We start from the raw sequence: 17,654 nt of genomic DNA, 5'->3' as shown, positions 1-17,654 counted from the left end.
CTGTTTTCCTTAGCCCTTTTTCCCTCCTTTGGTACACTCAGCAGGACCTTTGTGCCCGGAGGGTGCAGCTCTGTGATCTTCATCCTTCCTTGGAAGTTGAAGGAAAGAAAGTTGTTCTCTCTTTACCACCTTCTTTCGCAAAAGATTAAAGAAGACTTGTACGGCGCTCAGGAGCAGATCAAACAGTAGAAAGTCCCTGCAGTGACATTTGAGAACAGGTGCTAAGTGGTGGCTGTGCGTCGAAGGAGTTAGTTGTGTTCCCTGTGCTGCACTTGGCTGTCTCTTCTGGACGCGAAGAGTTTCCACGACATAGGCTAAGGGCCCCCTTTCCCTCCCTGGCTCACCCTGGGGTTCTTTTCCCAGCAGCCACCGCCGGGTCCCGAGGGCAGGGCCGTGTGCCGGTGCTGAACAGGCCCGTCCCTAATGAGCTGTGCCGCCAGCTGCACAGAGGGTGAGCCCTGTTCTCCCTCTGGCCCCTCTGAAGAGCGGGAGCCCAGGAGCCCTTCTCGTGTCCCTTCTCGGCTGATTTGCTGATCACCACCACCCCCCGCCCCCGCCCCAGAGCATCTTGGCAAAGTTCAGATTTCTGTCCTCACAGCTCAGTGCCCACAGTGAAAAGGAAATACAAAAGGGGAGGAGGAAAGTGGGGGTGGGGCGCTTGAAGGGTGTTTATTTCTCGATGCCTTAGCCTAAGCCTCAGGCTCCCGGCTGAAGGCGTATGTGGTAAGGCTTTGAATAACTGGATCTGGAGATGGTTTTATTGGCTCATGCACACAGGCCGTGTATTAAGAGTTTGAATTTCTGTTGTTCAGAAACCTGAATTTTGAAAAGACCGCTTTCTATCTCTTCAGTCTGCTTTTTTCTACACACCACCACTTAAGGAAGATGAGATAATTGCTGTGCTCACATGCTATAGAGCATTTGCTGTGTGCCAGGCTGGTCTGGCTTTTATAAGCATTGCCTCATTTAAATCATCACAACAACCCCTGCACAGGGAAACTTTTAATGTGATAAAGTTTTTTCTTCCTATAATAAATTGTGGTAAAAGACACAAAATTTAGCATCGTTTTAAGTGCACAATTCAGGAGTGTTAAGTATATTCACATTGTTCTGAATCAGCTCCAAAACGTTTTCACCTTGCAAATCTGAAACTCTATCCATTGAAGTGAAAACATTTTAACCGATAAGCCGGCACTTTTTTTTGTTCAGCGGGTTTGAAATTGCTCTCCTGTTTCTCCTCTGCTGTCTCTCTGTAACATTAGGCCGAGGGCCGGGAGTGCCGAGGCTGCGCCCGGTGCCCTGGTCACAGTGTGGCAGCTGCAGGGGAGGACAGCGGGCTGTCCAGAGGCAGTGCCTTCTTCCTCGGACTGTCCACCACTTGTGTGGGTGAAGCCCTGCCGAGCTAGAGGGAAAAGTGCACCTCACAAGTTACCAGGGGCCTGCATCTATTTTGGTTTGTTTTCTAGGTAGCTTCTGATTTATGAAGCATAATATCATAGAAATAAATATGAAAAGCAATTGTATATTTTGTGAGTTACTGTTCGTGAGTCACCGTATCCCATGGGTGAAATGGGAGGCAGGGGGTGGGATTGCATTCATAGTATCGGAGCTCCTCTCAGTACTCATTTGAGAGACATTTCAAGCCTGTCCAGTTCGCCTTGGAAGAGCTGATTCAGCATCCCTGGTGCACAGCCTCGTATGTAACCGCCTTGCCAGTGGCTACCTAGATTATGGTTGTGCCAGAAAGGCAAGCCCAGGTTCACTGGGGATAGGTTTTCACCAGTGCCATTTTTAGACTCTCTGCCAGAGTTGGACAGAACAGATCATTTAATAATTTTTTCAAATGTAGATAGGGGTGTTAGTCTTCACTTTCTGCTGATAATGTTAAGAAAACAATGGTTGGGGACTTCCCTGGTGGCGCAGTGGAAGGGACTCTGCGCGCCCAATGCAGGGGGCCTGGGTTCGATCCCTGGTTAGGGAACTAGATCCCACATGCATGCCGCAATTAAGACCCGGCACAACCAAATAAACAAATAAATATTAAAAAAGAAAACAGTGGTTGAATCACCAATGAAGCCTGGGTTCTGAGGCCAGCAGAAAGTACAGTGCAACAGTTTTTTCTTTCCTTTTTTAAACCTCAGATTCACAGGTTGTATTAATCATAATTCTTGGTTTATGACACATTCCCATCATTGGTTTGTGGATGTTTTCCTTCCGGTTCTAGTGTCAGTAATTCTGGCTAATCTATTGAACGAGGTGGCCTGGGACTTTGTGCTTCAAGGGTCCAGCCTCTTCTCTTAACTGCGGTTTCCTTTGGGGTCTTGCCCAGTGTGACTGGGCTTCAGTAGGAGCCTGAATCTTCCCTTGCTCTGTCCCTCCTGTGCTCCTGTTGGGCTCTGGATGTGCGTGTCTCCCCTCCCGCTGTCTGTCTCGTTCAGCTAAGTCCCTCAGAGTCTCCTCTGGGCTGTTGCTCGAGCCGCAGTGGCCTTATCTCCACCCTCTGCCGCAGCAGCTGGGCGGGTCCCACCCTCTCCACGGCAGGCTGGGCCCACCTGCCCCGTGTGCAGCCCCACCCCGGGTGTTGGGCCCCTGGAGCAGCGCCCGTCCCTCCCACAGCACCGGTTCTATGCCCAGAGGTGCTGTGTCCCGTCTACTCCCCCCGCTGACTCCAGCTCCCCAGGGCTCAGGAAGTGCTGGGTGCCCCGGAAATGTTTGTTGAATAAATGAATTCTGACCAAATATAGTTCAAATCCTTGTTATGTTTGTTCGGTAGAATGTAGAAAAGAGCTCTGCCCAAAGGAATTAGTAAGCTAATAGAAGAATAAGAGCCATTGTAATAGACATGCTCATCATTACCAAATTTGTAGGTAGGGCAGACACAAGGTTTTCACGCTGGGCCTTGTCTTTGAATTCTGAGTTTCGCTCACCTGGGCTTTCAAGACGTCTATGCCCCTTCCTTCTCAGGGTAGTTTGTATTTTGTTTGCTTCTATCAGTTGGTGTGTTTAGCAGTTTTTTGTCATGTGAAGTTTTCGGAGTGCGTGTTTACAAACTTAGAAACTTTTAAACGTAGAATAATAAACGGAACAATTAAAATAGCTTTAAAAAGACCGTTACCATTTTTACAGCAGAAGTGGATCCCCACCTCTTGTGTACACTGCCCGGTACTTGGTGTGGGCAGAACAGAAGCTGCATATTTGGCACACCTCATGCTTTCCAAACCACTCATAAGACCCTCGCAATTTTGGTTATGAGCCGGCCACACCACAAGCGTAGTGGACCCTTGGGAAATGGCTTGCATAGTGGGTGGACGGCATCCTGGTGGACCAGACATGGGCCCTCTCTGCATCCCGGGAGCTGGTGATTGGGGCATGTTCCATCATCTCAGGAAACACTGGTTCACTTTGGGAACTTGAGAAGGGAATAGAATCTCCCAAAATTCCACGCTGTCACCTTTTGTCCCTGTAGCTCCTCAACAAACCTTTGTTCAGGGTATGTGCAAAGTCAAGCTAAATCTTTGGCATCTCTACCTAAACCCCAAGGACAGCACGTGCACCTCCCCTGGGATTAGCCCCTTAGCACGGCATCGCCTCACTTCCCTTCAGGTGATGTCAGCTCGGCCTTGGCGCTGGCAGCCTCCTCCCCGGACCTGTGGGGACCACAGATTGCTCACTTCCTAGTGCCGCTTCTCAAGGTAGCGTGGCTCTGGAAAGCTGTTGCAGTTGGCTTGCCTGTTGAAACTCTTCAATAAATGAATACTTTCTGAGTAATTACATTTTTGCTCCTTTACACTCTTGCAAAATAATAGAAAGCAAAACAGTATATTAATATAAGTTAAGCTCTTTTGTGACTGTGCTGCATTGACTTGTAAAAAGAGGTGTCTGTGTGTGCAGGTGAAAGGAATGGAGCTTGGTAAGGAGCAGTGGGGGAGTAAACTCTTGGAAAACCAAAAAGGAGGGCAGTTGGCCCGTGACGGTGACGGCAGTGGTGGTGTGGTGGCGACCTGGAAGGGACGAGCTGCTGGCTGTTAGGAAATCTGCATCCATGTCTGAGCTCTCAATCCCTCTCCCTTCTCCTCCTCAGGAGTTAGAAGCAGCTCTTCATAGAGATGACGTGGAGTTTATCAGTGACCTGATCGCGTGCCTACTTCAGGGCTGCTATCAGCGAAGGGATATCACGTGAGTAACCCCAATCTTACCGTTTCTGGCGGAGGGAAGGAATTAACCAGTCCTAGTGATGTTTCGTGTCTCCTGGAATAAACCAGAGCAGATCACCGGCCAAGACGTAACAGTATTTACACACGGTTCCCAGGTCCCATGTTTGGCTCCTTCTGCAGCTGAGTTTTCATTTTATTGTAATTCTTGGCTTTATTTCACTCTCAGAAATCTATATCCCTTACTGTTGGGTCCACCAGCTACCATATTCAAGTGTGGAATGTGTTCTCTCAACGTAGGGCTTTCTTTCTGATCTTTGTTTTCAGTATTGGTAAAATGATGCCTAACAAATTAAAACTAGATTTTTACCGTATTTCTGCCCCTGGGATATGTATCTTCTGTTCATGTGAACAGTGGCGGCATTTCTCTTTTTTTAAAGACACATTTATTCAGCGTCATGATCAGACTATTACATTTAGCAATCAACAGCATGGGTGCAAAAAAAAAAAAATCTACATTAAAACCCTTTGCTGGAATGCTTTACACTTTCTACAGAACAGAAACTAAAATAACCTGTTATACAATTAGTCACAAATAACAGTCCTCGAGTTTTTTTGCCCATACACATGAGTATTGTCTAAAACGTCTTCTTTGTAGCAGCTAGGCCCTGCCACCACTGTGCTTGGCTGAGTTCACAGATCTGTTGTAACCTGTAGCTTCCCTGTCACTTCTCTGGCTCTCCTCTCCTGCTAAGCTTTGTTTCCTGGTAGTCATCAAAACCTCCTGCCACTGCCACAGCTGCTGCTGATGCTGGAACCACCACAGCCACCTTGGCTTCGGGGTTCGGCAAACTATTGGCCTCCACCATCCTAGGGGCCAGAACTTCTGCCTCCAAAGTTTCCTCCTTTCATGGGTCCAAAATTTGAAGATTGATTGTTGTAACTGCCAAAATCATTGTAGCTTCCACCACCTCCAAAATTGCTTCCATCATTACCAAACCCATTATAGCCATCCCCACTGCCACCATATCCCCCGCCACCGCGGCTGCCACCAAAGCCACCCCGGCCACTGAAGTCTCCTCCGCGACCACAGCTGTCACTCCCACCAAAACCCCCCTCCACGACCGCCACCAAAGTTTCCAGAACCACTTCGGCCTCTTTGGCTGGATGAGGCACTAGCCATCTCTTGCTCAGATAGGGCTTTCCTTACTTCACAGTTGTGGCCATTCACAGTGTGGTATTTCTGAATGACAGTCTTGTCTACAGAGTCATGGTCATCAAAGGTTACGAAAGCAAAGCCTCTCTTCTTGCCACTGCCTCGATCAGTCATGATTTTAATCACTTCAATTTTCCCATACTGTTCAAAATAATCTCTTAGATGATGTTCTTCAGTGTCTTCTTTAATGCCACCAACAAAAATCTTTTTCACACTTAAGTGGGCACCAGGTCTTTGAGAATCTTCTCTTGAGACGGCCCTCTTGGGTTCCACAACTCTCCCATCCACCTCGTGTGGCCTTGCCTTCATGGCCGCACCCACATCCTCCACAGTGGCGTATGTGACAACCCTGAAGCCTCTGGAGTGCCTGGTGCTTGGATCTCTCGTCGCCACACAGTCTGTGCGCACTCCCCGCCACTCAGAATGCCTCCTCAGGCTCGCGTCGCTTGTTTCAAGGCTCAAACCTCCGATGAAGAGCTTCTGCAGCTGTGTGGCTCTTTGGGAGACCCTGACTTAGACATGACGGCGGTGCAGGGCGGGGAGACGTCAACGATGCTTACTCGGCGGCGTCCACGGGCAGAAAGGAGTAATCTACCGAACGTATCTCTAGCATCATTTCTAGCGTGGAGCTTCTGGGCCCCCGCACACCATAGCTGCCAAGTACACAGCTGTCTGGTACATTGAGATGTGTAGAAATTTGGAGCAAGATTTCATCTCTGTCATCAAATAAAGGATCTTCCCGATAAGGCCTCATCCCTTGTTTTGATAGAGTTGATAGACATTCTCTTGCTACTACGTTTCCACACAGTTGGACTGTGAGGCCAGCTCCTGGGAAGCTGAGACAGGACGGGGCTCCCCGTGCAGGCAGGAGGCTGGGGTGCCACGGTTTAAAAAAAAAGACGGTGTCTGAAATATTTCTCTTCTAGTAGATCCACTCCTGGGCGCCTGTTAGGGCTGGGGGTAGACGTGTGGTAACAAGGTGAATGAGGGGTTGACGAGCTGCTCCTGCATCGAGCGTGGAGCTCGGCATTCGTGTGTGTGTGTGTGTGTGTGTGTGTGTGTGTGTGTGTGTGTGTGTGCGCGCGCATGCGCGTGAGTGATCATCCCTCTTCCTTTCTGTGTTTGTACTTCTGCCTGTTTCATGCTGTAGTCGTCATCTCCTGCATTCTCCGCGAGTGTACTGACTGTCCCCAGGGCGTCCAGGCTGTTGTGCTAAACAAAGAGTAGAAAGAAATCTACCATCTTACCACTTAAACACCATGACAAAGGGTTTAGTATATTTTCTCCCATCTTCTTTTTGAGATGTAACTTGGGAGTCTGTGTGGTTTTTAAGCAGTTGTAGTCATACTGTGTATATAATTTCACTTTTTCATATCTTTCATTTTTTTCCTCACAACGATAATTTTTCTTATAACCACTTTTTTCTTTAAATGGGATTGTCAAATACTCCGATTTAATAGATGAACATTTGTGCCCAGCTTTTAACTGTTATAAACACGTTATATTACATAGCCTTGGACATAAAAGTTTGCACACCTTAGTGAATCATACTCTTAAATTTCTGCAGGTGCAGTCACTCCGTAGAAAGAAATGCCCACTTACGATTCAACAATAATTTTCAGGCCGCTCACCCCAGGGGCTGCTCCATTTCACCCATGACCATCAGTGTCTGAGGGGGTCTGTTTGCCTCACCTCGCTCTGGCCAGGGTGCTGGAGGGCAGATGCCCTCGGGACCCTTGGTCCTGGGCCCCACTGCAGAGTGTGTGCAGTTGCCATGGCAAGCGCTGTGACATCCGCAGAGCACGTGGCCTGTGTGAGAAGGGGCCGTGGACTGAGCTGTCATGGGGTGCTTCCTGAGCCAGTGCCCTTATATTACAGAGCCCATTAAGAGGGTGAGTGGAGGAAGGACGGATCCCCCCCCCCCCGAAGTTGCAGGTAGGAAGGTGCGTGTCTGGGGTTCGACACCCTGGAGCAGAGGCTAGGGGTTGCAGAGCAGAAGGTCCCATGTGGTTCAGAGATGTGATTCATTTGAGCTGCAAAGTCCAAAGTCTTATTAGCCCCTGAGTGTTAAATTTTGGTTCGTCGCCAACATCTAAAATGAGACTTCGTGTTGAAACCCAGTTTGTAGCTTTTAGAAAGCATCTAAGACACTGATCAGCTGGAGGGAAAACAGGGCCCCAGCCTGCCTGGTGGCTCTCGACACAGAGGCTGGTTGTCACTCTGCATCTGTGGGGCTTGCTTGGCCCACCTGCTCACCTTTCCCTGCTGTCTCCGGCAAGCACAGCCATTCGAGGAATCCTGTGGCCACAGCACAACAGGAGTAGGAGCCTAGTAGGCCTTGTAGGCTGAGCAGCGAGTTCAGGGGTGTGATCCTGAGGGCAGGGAGGGCGGGGGACCAGGAAGGGGCGAGTGAGTAGATCAGGCCTGAGGGCAGAGGCGAGCCCATCATGAAGGCCTGTTAGGGGGTGAACGTGATGACCTGGAGTCTCCTGCCTGACAGGCTGTCTCTCCAGCCTTAACTGCGCACATTCGTGGTTTGTGGACTTGAATTTCCTGTTACATACTTAGGCCGTGTCTTCCATGGGTGTGTTGGTTGATGATCAAGCACAAGAAACGCCCATTTAAAATTTGCGGAGCAGGTGTCGCACGCCTGCCTTCTGTGTGATGGTGGGGATGGGGGCCAGGCTGCGGTTGAATAGCTAGAGTTGGCTCATACCATCTATGGAGTAGAGCTTCCCTTCCCTGTTGGCATGTGGTGTCTATTTGACATTTTACCAGGTTTTTGACACGTGAGAATCCACTCGGCTCTTCCTGGCTGTACCTGCCAGTCTCTTGGCTCTGATACCATTCCTCTTAACTAATCCTGCTTGTTAGTTCTTACAGAAAGTGATATAATCTTGTCATATTCCATAAGGAATCTCCTTATTTTGATTCAAGTCCTTATGTTGTGGGACTCCCCTGGTGGCACAGTGGTTAAGAATCCGCTTGCCGGGCTTCCCTTGTGGCACAGTGTCCGCCTGCCGATGCAAGGGACACGGGTTCGTGCCCCGGTCCGGGAAGATCCCACATGCCGCGGAGCAACTTAGCCCTTGCACCACAACTACTGAAGCCCGCAGGCCTAGAGCCCGTGCTCCACAACAAGAGAAGCCACTGCGATGAGAAGCCCGCGCACTGCAACGAAGACCCAACAAAGCCAAAAATAAATAAATAAATTTATTTAAAAAAAAAAAAGTCCTGATGTTGCTCAGTAAAAAGTTGTAGCTTTGTTCATGTAGGTCAGATCCATTCCTGGGTTACTTTAACTTGTGTTGCTGCTAAGAGTTGAGTGATACACACCGTACAAGTACTTCCAAGTGTAGAATATGATATATTCCTAACATATTCCTGTGTTTGTATCTTGAATCTGCCCAGTTTATTGACCTTGATTTTTTAAAAGTTGATTCTCTTGTTGTTCTAGGTTATCATCCCCCTTCCTTTTCGTGTTTGTGGTTCTGCCTGTTTCATGCTGTATTCGTCATCTACTGCTATGTAACAAATTACCCTGAAACTTAGCAGCTTTAAACATCAGTTTCTGTGGGTCAGGGATCTGATGTCCCGGCCGTGCTGCTGGGACCTTGGCCACCGCAGGCCCGCCCTCGGGAGGGCCGTATGTTTGTTTCCTGTGGCTGCTTAGCGCAGTTCACAGGCCGAAGAGCTGAAACTGCATTTGGTATCGGTCGGTTTTGTGGGTCTGCACGTGGCTTGTCAGGGGCCCCGCTCGGCGTGTCTGGAGGCCTAGCTGGGGAGGGACACAGGGTCCTTCAGGCTGCTGGCAGAGTCTCCCTGGCAGCTGTAGGACCCAGGTCTTTGTTTCCGTGCGGCCCTCTCGGCCCCGCTGTGTCTCCTCTCTTGACCTGGCATGCTCGCGGGAGTACCCTCGCCTGCCCAGTTTTGTGACCAGGAGCGAGCCCCAGATGGGCTGTGCCCCACTTGGGAGAGCCCAGCATGCAAGGCTGTGAACACCAGGGGGCCTGTTGCACATGCTTTTGTTTGTCAATAGTGACTGTATTCTCCAGAGGAAAACTGCATATTGGTGGTGAGGCTTATGCTTGCATCTAATCACGTGTACTTAGTTATTAACAACGTATCATAAGTTCTCTTTCTTCCTAGGCTTTTGGACAAGAACCAGTTGATTTTTGGATAGTCACATGTGGTCCTATATAAATGAATTATCAACAAGAGGTTTTGATTTTCCCTTTTGTTTCAGTAAATGGCTATAACTAACTTGTTCCTAGTTTAATTTTCTCCCATATTTACCATTAGCCACCACTATAAATGTACTTACATTGATAATATCTCCTATAAAAAATTAGTTTGAAGATAACGGGTGTTCTACAGGATATTCTTAGCTTAGATGCAGGCTTCTCCCATCACTCATCTACTTTCACTTTGGCACATTTCATTTCCTCAGTCTTCTTGTGAGGCTATGAAGAAGAGGTAGAGGGAGATCCCCTCAAAGGCTAACCGGGTCCTGTTTTACAGGGAAGGAAACATCCAGAGACTTAGGTAGCCGGTTAGAAGATGAATAATCCCTACAAAGAATTGAGAGATCAGGAGCTCAGATCTTCATCCCTCATAGAATCTGAAGTTTGAATCTCTAACTCTGACTCTTTGTTTTCTGTCGTCTTTACATAAAATTAATGATTTTAGCAGTATAAAAAAATAAATTCTGGGCTTCCCTGGTGGTGCAGTGGTTAAGAATCTGCCTGCCAGTGCAGGGGACACAGGTTCAATCCCTGATCGGGCAAGATCCCCCATGCCGTGGAGCACCTAAGCCCGCGTGCCACAATTATTGAGTCTGTGCTCTAGAGCCCGCGAGCCACAACTACTGAGCCCACGTGCCACAACTACTGAAGCCCGCGCGCCTACAGCCCGTGCTCTGCAACAAGAGAAGCCACCGCAATGAGGAGCCCGCGCACCGCAACAAAGAGTAGCCCCCGCTCGCTGCAACTAGAGAAAGCCCGCGCGCAGCAACGAAGACCCGACGCGACCAAAAATAAAAAAATAAATAAAAAGAAAAGTTTTAAAGCATCGCCTAAAGTAGTATAGAGCAGAAACCCAACGCGTCCTTAAGATGGGGTGCCGGGTGGGCTGTTCTGGACAGTTTGCTTTTTCACACGTGTGTAGCTAGAGGTGCAAATAGCATTTAATATTTCAGAATGTGTCTATCTCATCAAGCTGTGCTGGCTCGTCAGACACCCGCAGACAACCGTGTCACCCTGTCTTCTATGTCTTCCCCCAGCCCTTCTGCTTCTGGGTATGGCGCAGAGCTGCCCGCCCTCCCCAGTGCTGATGGCAGGCCTCTTAACACTAGTTTCTTCCTTATGACACACTGTGTCAGTTACTCCTAAATGATTTCTTTTGAAACGAGAGGTTAATTTATGTTAAAAAAACAAAAAAATGACCCTAGTTAAATACATGTCATAAAATTTCAGATGCTGTTGTAACCGGGAGGAGAGAAGAGTTTTTTCCCCTTCCTTTTACAGGCAGCTGCTTCTGTGACTTTTTTGCTTTTGAAGGAAACTGTGAGTCTCAGATGGACAGAAGCAGAATTAGTGGGGGGCCCGTCAACCCCCTTTGGTGGGGGTATCCTGGTGCCCTCCGAGCTCGTCCCCCTTTCCTGGGGACAGCGGGTGGCAGTGTTGGTCCTGCTGTTCTGTGCTGGGCCAGGGAGGCAAGTGATGGTTCCACCCTTTTTCATATCATACCTGTGAGATGTCAGAGCATTGCTGAAAACATAATCTGTAAATTGTGTTAAAAACAGCTAAGTATACATGAAATAAAAAAATTTCTGAATGGGCAAGTAAGTTTGGGGTCTGATTGATCCAAGTTGAACTAATTGGTCTGAAGTGAGGCTCAGGCTTCAGCCCTTTAAAAACTTGTTTTTGTCGATATAATACGCACAGAAAAGGGCACATTGTTTAATCATACAGCTCAGTGAATTTGTACAAACTGAATACACCTACGCAGTGATCACTCAGACAAGAAAACATCACAGTGAATTTTACTTTTCATTGAAAGGAATTGCCTAAAGTGATTGCTATTCTGTCCCTCCAGTGGTATCCACGTACATTTAGAGTGAATTTGTGCTCGGTATTCTCTGAAGTTTTATTTTCATCCCACCGTAAAGAAAGAGGATTTTGGACAGATGAATGCTTGCCTTTCTTGGTTCTAAGGCTTACCTGTTATGTGGAGCTAACAAAGTTCCTTAATCTCTTTGTGCGTTACTCGCCTCATCTGTAAAATGGGAATTATAACCATACCTATTACTAAATTTATTGTGAAATTAAATGAGTTCACTCATGACAGCCTTAGAACAGTCTTGAGCTTCTAGTAAATACCAGAAGCATCTACGTGTGTGGAGTAGGAAGTGGATATTGACCCAGGCTACTGCCAATGTCTTAAATGTTGCGGTTTGCACGTCTCAGAACTGGGGTCAGCAGACTTCTACGAAGGGCCAGAGAATAACCATTTTAGGCTTTGTGTGGGTGACATGGTCTAAACTACTCCCCTCTGCCATCGCAGTGCAAAAGTGGCCAGAGCAGTGCTTCGTGACTGATTGTGGCTGTGTTTTTTTAGATTTTCATAATCTGGAATTTGAATTTTATATCATTTTCTCTTGTCAGAAAATAGTATTCTTTTGATTTCTTTTTTCTTCCAACCGTTAAAAAAGAATGATTTTCACATTCTTAGCTTACAGGCTAAAGATAGACCATTCAGGCCAGCTTTGGCCCATGAGCCATAGTTTGCCCCTGTTTTTAGAAAATTAAATAGGTTCCTATTTCTAATTACACAAACTCGGTCACCATGCTGCTCAAGATAATACATTTCCATCTCCTCAGAAAGTGCCCTTTGCACTAAATCTAACCTCCCCACACCCCCAAAACCCCACTGCATCCCACGCAGTGACCTGATTTTTATTGATGCAGATTGTTTTGCCTTATTCTAGAATTTCGTGTGTGTGTGGCTGGGATCATGCAGTGTGGGTTCTGCATGTCCAGCTTCTTTGAGGAAGCACAGGGTCTGTGTGATACTGACACTGCTATTTGTATCAGTTCTTCGTTCCTTTTAGGGGAGGGGGTCTGCACTGGATTCCAGTGCAAAAATATATGACAGTTTTTTTGTCTGCTAGTTGGTAGACTTGTATGTTGCCTCCAGTTTGGGGCTGTTGAGAATAGAGCAGCTGTAAACACTTGCACGGATGTTTTCGTGGATGTCTTTTCGTTTCTCTCAGGAATCGCTGGGTCGTGCGTGAGAGCACGATTGATACTGACTTGTTTTCTAAGCAGCGGTGACCTTTATTCTCCTACCGGCAACACATGAACAGTCCAGTTGCTCCATATCTTTCCCGACATCTGTTAATTTTAATTTTACCCAGTTTTTCATTTTACTGATTCTGTTGTGTGTAATGTGGTAACTCATTGTGGGTTTAATGTGCATTTCCCTGATGACTAGATATATAATGGGCTGTGACTATTTTCTTCTGATGTGTAGCTTGCCTTTCCATTTGTTTGGCACTGTATTTTAAAGAAGAGCAAATTTTAATTTTGTTGAAGTCTGATCTATCAGTTTTTTCTAGTATGCTTTTTCCTAAGAAATCAGGACATACCTTAGTGTCAAGAGATTTTCTTTGAGGTTTTCTCTTAGTTTTACAGTTTTAGCGCTTTTTGCAGTTGGCATTATGATGCATTTTGAGTTAGTATTCGTGTATGGTATGAAGTAGAAGGTCAATCAGTGTCCATTTTTCCTTACGAATTTCATCTATGTTCAGTCTGTTTCTGGACTCTGCCTTATTCCATTGATCTATATGTCTTATATTTATACAAGTACCAGATTGTCTTGAAATTGGTGAGTTCTCTACCTTTTTATATTTTAGTTTTGCTTTTTAAATGTTTTGACTATTCTGGGTTCTTTGCATACAAATTTAAAAATCAGCTTGTCAACTCCCCCACCCCCCAAAAAAGGCCTGCTACAGAAAATGGACATTTTGAGCAATGTTGAGTTTCCCAGTCCTTGACCATGATATGTATCTCTCCACTTGTTTATCTTCCTTTATTAAAAAATTTTTTTTTTATTTATTGATTTGGCTGCACTGGGTCTTAGTTGCGGCGTGTGGGATCTAGTTGCCTGACCAGGGATTGAACCCTGGCCCCTGCATTGGGAGTGTGGAGTCTTAACCACTGGACCACCAGGGAAGTCCCTGTTTATCTTCTTTAATTTCAGGAATATTGTATAGTTTCATTGTAAAGATACCGTACACCTTTCCATTTGTGCCTAAGTATTTTATATTTTCCAGCTATTTGTTGCCATTATATGTAAAATACAAGTGAGGTTTTTATATTGACCGTGTTACTATAGTCTTCCTGAATTCACTTCTTAGTTTATTGGTGTTGTTGCTGACTGAGGAGTTTCTGTAGTCTGTTTCCGTTCCAGCCTCTATCCCGGCTCTCTGTCCCAAGAGCTTCCTTCTCTTGTCTTATTACTGTGCCGGCCACAACTCCTGTGTTGTTCCTGATCTTGGGGGAAAGTATTCAGCCTTTCACCCTCAAGTGTGATGAAGTGCTGTCCCTTTTGTCTGTTGCTGAATTCAGTTTGCTGCTGTTTTGTTGAGGATTTCTCCATGTATGTTTATGAAGAATATTGGTCTGTAATTTTATTTTCTTATGAATCTTTTTCAGGTTTTGGCACAAGGGTTGAGAAGTGTTCCCTTCTCTCGTTTCTGAAAGAGTTTGTGTAATTTCTTTTTTTAAAAAATTTATTTATTTTATTTACATTTATTTTTGGCTGCGTTGGGTCTTCGTTGCTGTGCGTGGGCTTTCTCTAGTTGCGGCGAGCGGGGGCTGCTCTTCGTTGCAGTATGCAGTCTTCTCGTTGCGGTGGCTTCTCTTGTTGCGGAGCATGGGCTCTACGTGCGCGGGCTTCAGTAGTTGTGGTGCGTGGGCTCAGTAGTTGTGGCTCACGGGCTCTAGAGCACAGGCTCAGTCGTTGTGGCGCACGGGCTTAAGTTGCTCTGCGGCATGTGGGATCTTCCTTGACCAGGGATTGAACCCGTTTCCGCTGCATTGGCTGGCGGGTTCTTAACCACTGCACCACCAGGGAAGTCCGAGTTTGTGTAACTTCTTCCAAACAGTTCACCACTGAAAGCCTTTGGGTTTGTAGTTTTCTTTGTGTGCAAGTTTTTGATTGAGTATTATTGATTTGATTTCTTTAATAGATTAAGGCTATTTGGGTGTTCTGTTTCTTTTTTAAAAAATTTTATTGAAGTATAGTGTTGTGTTAATTTCTGCTGTATAGTAAAGTGATTCAGTTTTACATATATACATTCTTTTTCATATTCCTTTCCATGACAGTTTATCACAGGATATTGAATATAGTTCCCTGTGCTATACAGTAAGACCTTGTTGTTTATCCATTCTAAATGTAATAGTTTCCATCTATCAACCCCAAATTCCCAGTCCATCCCTCTCCCCCCTGCCCATAGCAACCACTAGTCTGACCTCTATATCTGTGATTCTGTTTCTGCTTTGTAAATAGGTTCATTTGTGTCATATTTTAGATTCCACATATAAGTGATATCATACGGTATTTGTCTTTCTGACTTTGCTTGATATGATAATCTCTTGGTCCATCCATGTTGCTGCAGATGGCATTATTTCACCCTCTTTTTATGGTTGAGTAATATTCCATTGTATATATGTACCATGTCTTTTTTATCCATTCATTCATCTGTCAATGGGTGAAGGTTGCTTCTGTGTCTTGGCTGTTGTCAACAGTGCTGCTATAAACACAGGGGTGCATTTATCTTTTCAAATTACAGTTTTGTCTGGATAAGTACCCAGGAGTGGGATTGCTGGATCATATGGTAGCTCTGTTTTTAGTTTTTTGCGGAACCTCCAAAGTGTTCTCCATAGTGGCTGCACCAATTTACATTCCCACCAACAGTGTAGGAGGGTTCCCTTTTCTCCTGAGTGTTCTATTTCTTAAGTCAATTTTGGTAAGTAATTTAGGCATTTTTCAAGGAGTTTGTCTATTTTATTTAAGATTTTACATTTATTTCCATAGTACTATTCATAATATTCTCTTACTATCTGTAGGATCTACAGTGGTTTCTCCACTTTCATTCCTGATGTTGGAATTTGTTCTCTCTCTCCCTCTATTCTTTCTACAGGTTTATCAACTTTTCAAATGCTTACTAAGGAACCAGCTTTTTTTTTTTTTTTTTTTTTTTGCAGTATGCGGGCCTCTCGCTGCTGTGGCCTCTTGCGTCGGGGAGCACAGGCTCCGGACGCACAGGCCCAGCGGCCATGGCTCACGGGACCAGCCGCTCCGCAGCATGTGGGATCCTCCTGGACTGGGGCACGAACCCGCGTCCCCTGCATCTGCAGGCGGACTCTCAACCACTGTGCCACCAGGGAAGCCCAAGGAACCAGCTTTTAACTTTACCTACTGTTTGCCTGTTTTCTTTAAAAAAATTGTTTTTCTGTTTTTGATTTATTATTTTCTTCTATTTACTTTGGCTTTAGCCTACTCTTCTTTTTCTTTCTTCTCAAGTTATAATACTTGTTATGAGCCTTTTTTCTTTTCAATACAGGCATTTTAAAGCTGTAAATTTCCTTCTAGGCAGTGCTCGACTGGGCTGTTCAGTCCATTTACATTTAGTGCAGTTACTGGTATGGTTGGTTTTCCACTGTTCTGGGGGTTTTTAAGTGTCCGATTCATTGGTGTTTAGTATATTCACAAGGTTGTGTAGTCATCACCAGTGTTGAATTCCAGAACATTTTATCACCCCCAAAGACCCCTCACACCCATCAGCGGTCACTCCTTGCTTCCTCCAGTCACCAGTCCCACTAACTAATGTGCTTCCTGTCTGTTTTTACTATTCTAGGTACCTCTTATAGGTGGAATGCATACATATAGGTATCCAGCTACTTTCACTTTGCATGTTTTCAGAATTCATCCGTGTTGTAGCGTGAATCACATACTCATTCATTTTATGGCCCCAAAATACTCCGTTGTATAGATACATGTTTTATTTATCTGTTAGTTCATGGACGTTGGTGCTGTTTCAGCTTTTTGGCTGTTATGAATTATGCTGCTGTGTATGAACATTTGTCTACTCGTTTTTGTTTGGATGTATGTTTTCATTTCTCTTGGGTATATACCTAAGAGTGGAATGGTTGGGTCATATGGTAATTCTGTGTTTAAGTTTTGAGCAGCTTGCCAAACTTTTGCAAAGTTGCTGCACCATTTTACATTCCAACTAGCAGTATATGATGGTTCCCACTCTACGTCCTTGTTAACAAGTGGTCAGCACTTGTTCTTATCTTTTTAATTTTAGCCATCCTGGTGGGTGTGACCTGGTACCCTATTGGGGTTTGATTTGCATTTCCCAAATGACAAATGAGCGTCTTTTCATGTGTTTCCTTCTTTTTTCCTCTCTTTGTCCTTCAGTGCTTTCTTTTGGGTTATTTAAAGATTAATACATGTTGATTTCCAGGTGACTTTTTTTTTTAAATAAATTTATTTATTTTTGGCTGTGTTGGGTCTTCGTTGCTGCACGCAGGCTTTCTCTAGTTGCGGCGAGCAGGCTTCTCATTGCAGTGGCTTCTCTTGTTGTGGAGCACAGGCTCTAGGCACGTGGGCTTCAGTAGTTGCAGCACGTGGGCTCAGCAGTTGTGGCATGCAGGCCCTAGAGCATGCAGGCTCAGTAGTTGTGGTACCCGGGCTTAGTTGCTCTGCGGCATGTGGGATCTTCTTCCCGGACTAGGGATTGAACCCGTGTCCTCTGAATTGGCAGGCAGATTCTTAACCACTGCGCCACCAGGGAAATCCCCCAGATGACCTTTAATACTTTTCTTTGTTACTTAACATAAACATTCATATACACAAATAAAATCTATATTATATACATATTTTCCAGTTAAAAAGATATGTTTTGTATCTTAATCATATTTTCCTTTAATTTGAAATTGTCGTGATTTTTTACTTATCCTGGCTATCACATTGATTTCAGGATATATTTCAGGATATGGCAGGCACTATATAGTCCTATAGAAGAAACATTATTTTAGTTGTTTTGGGCTGAATCTTTTTATGATCTTTAAGAATAAGCACTTCATCAAATTTTCATATGGAGCCTTTTATTTGTTGCTTCACTTGGAACCAAAATCTTTATCTCAATCCAGTATTCGTGTGTTTATGTGTGTGTTTTTTTTTTTTTTTTTAAGCTTTTTGCCCGCACTGTGTGG

The 17,654-nt window shown here is 45.5% G+C and overlaps 1 protein-coding gene and 1 pseudogene across 2 annotated transcripts in view; one reads left to right on the top strand and one right to left on the bottom strand.

Annotated features, from left to right (window-relative positions):
* The window catches only part of LOC114885280 (cat eye syndrome critical region protein 2), a 158,425-nt gene that overhangs the window by 85,451 nt on the left and 55,320 nt on the right, over positions 1-17,654 (top strand). For both annotated transcript variants that reach the window (XR_003791063.1, XM_029204938.1), the window contains exon 2: positions 4,082-4,176. Coding sequence is in view for 1 of the 2 variants with exons in the window: in XM_029204938.1 (XP_029060771.1) it covers positions 4,082-4,176 (95 nt within the window). In the remaining variant the exon portion in view is untranslated. The remainder of the gene's footprint in view (positions 1-4,081; positions 4,177-17,654) is intronic.
* Positions 4,459-6,287, bottom strand: LOC114885281 (annotated as a pseudogene).

The sequence above is a fragment of the Monodon monoceros genome, unplaced genomic scaffold (genome assembly GCF_005190385.1).
Source record: "Monodon monoceros isolate NGI ecotype Baffin Bay Population unplaced genomic scaffold, NGI_Narwhal_1 Super_Scaffold_6, whole genome shotgun sequence".
Lineage (NCBI taxonomy): Eukaryota > Metazoa > Chordata > Mammalia > Artiodactyla > Monodontidae > Monodon > Monodon monoceros.
The sequence above is the reverse complement of the archived record's forward strand: the minus strand, read 5'-3'. Positions and strand labels throughout refer to the sequence as shown.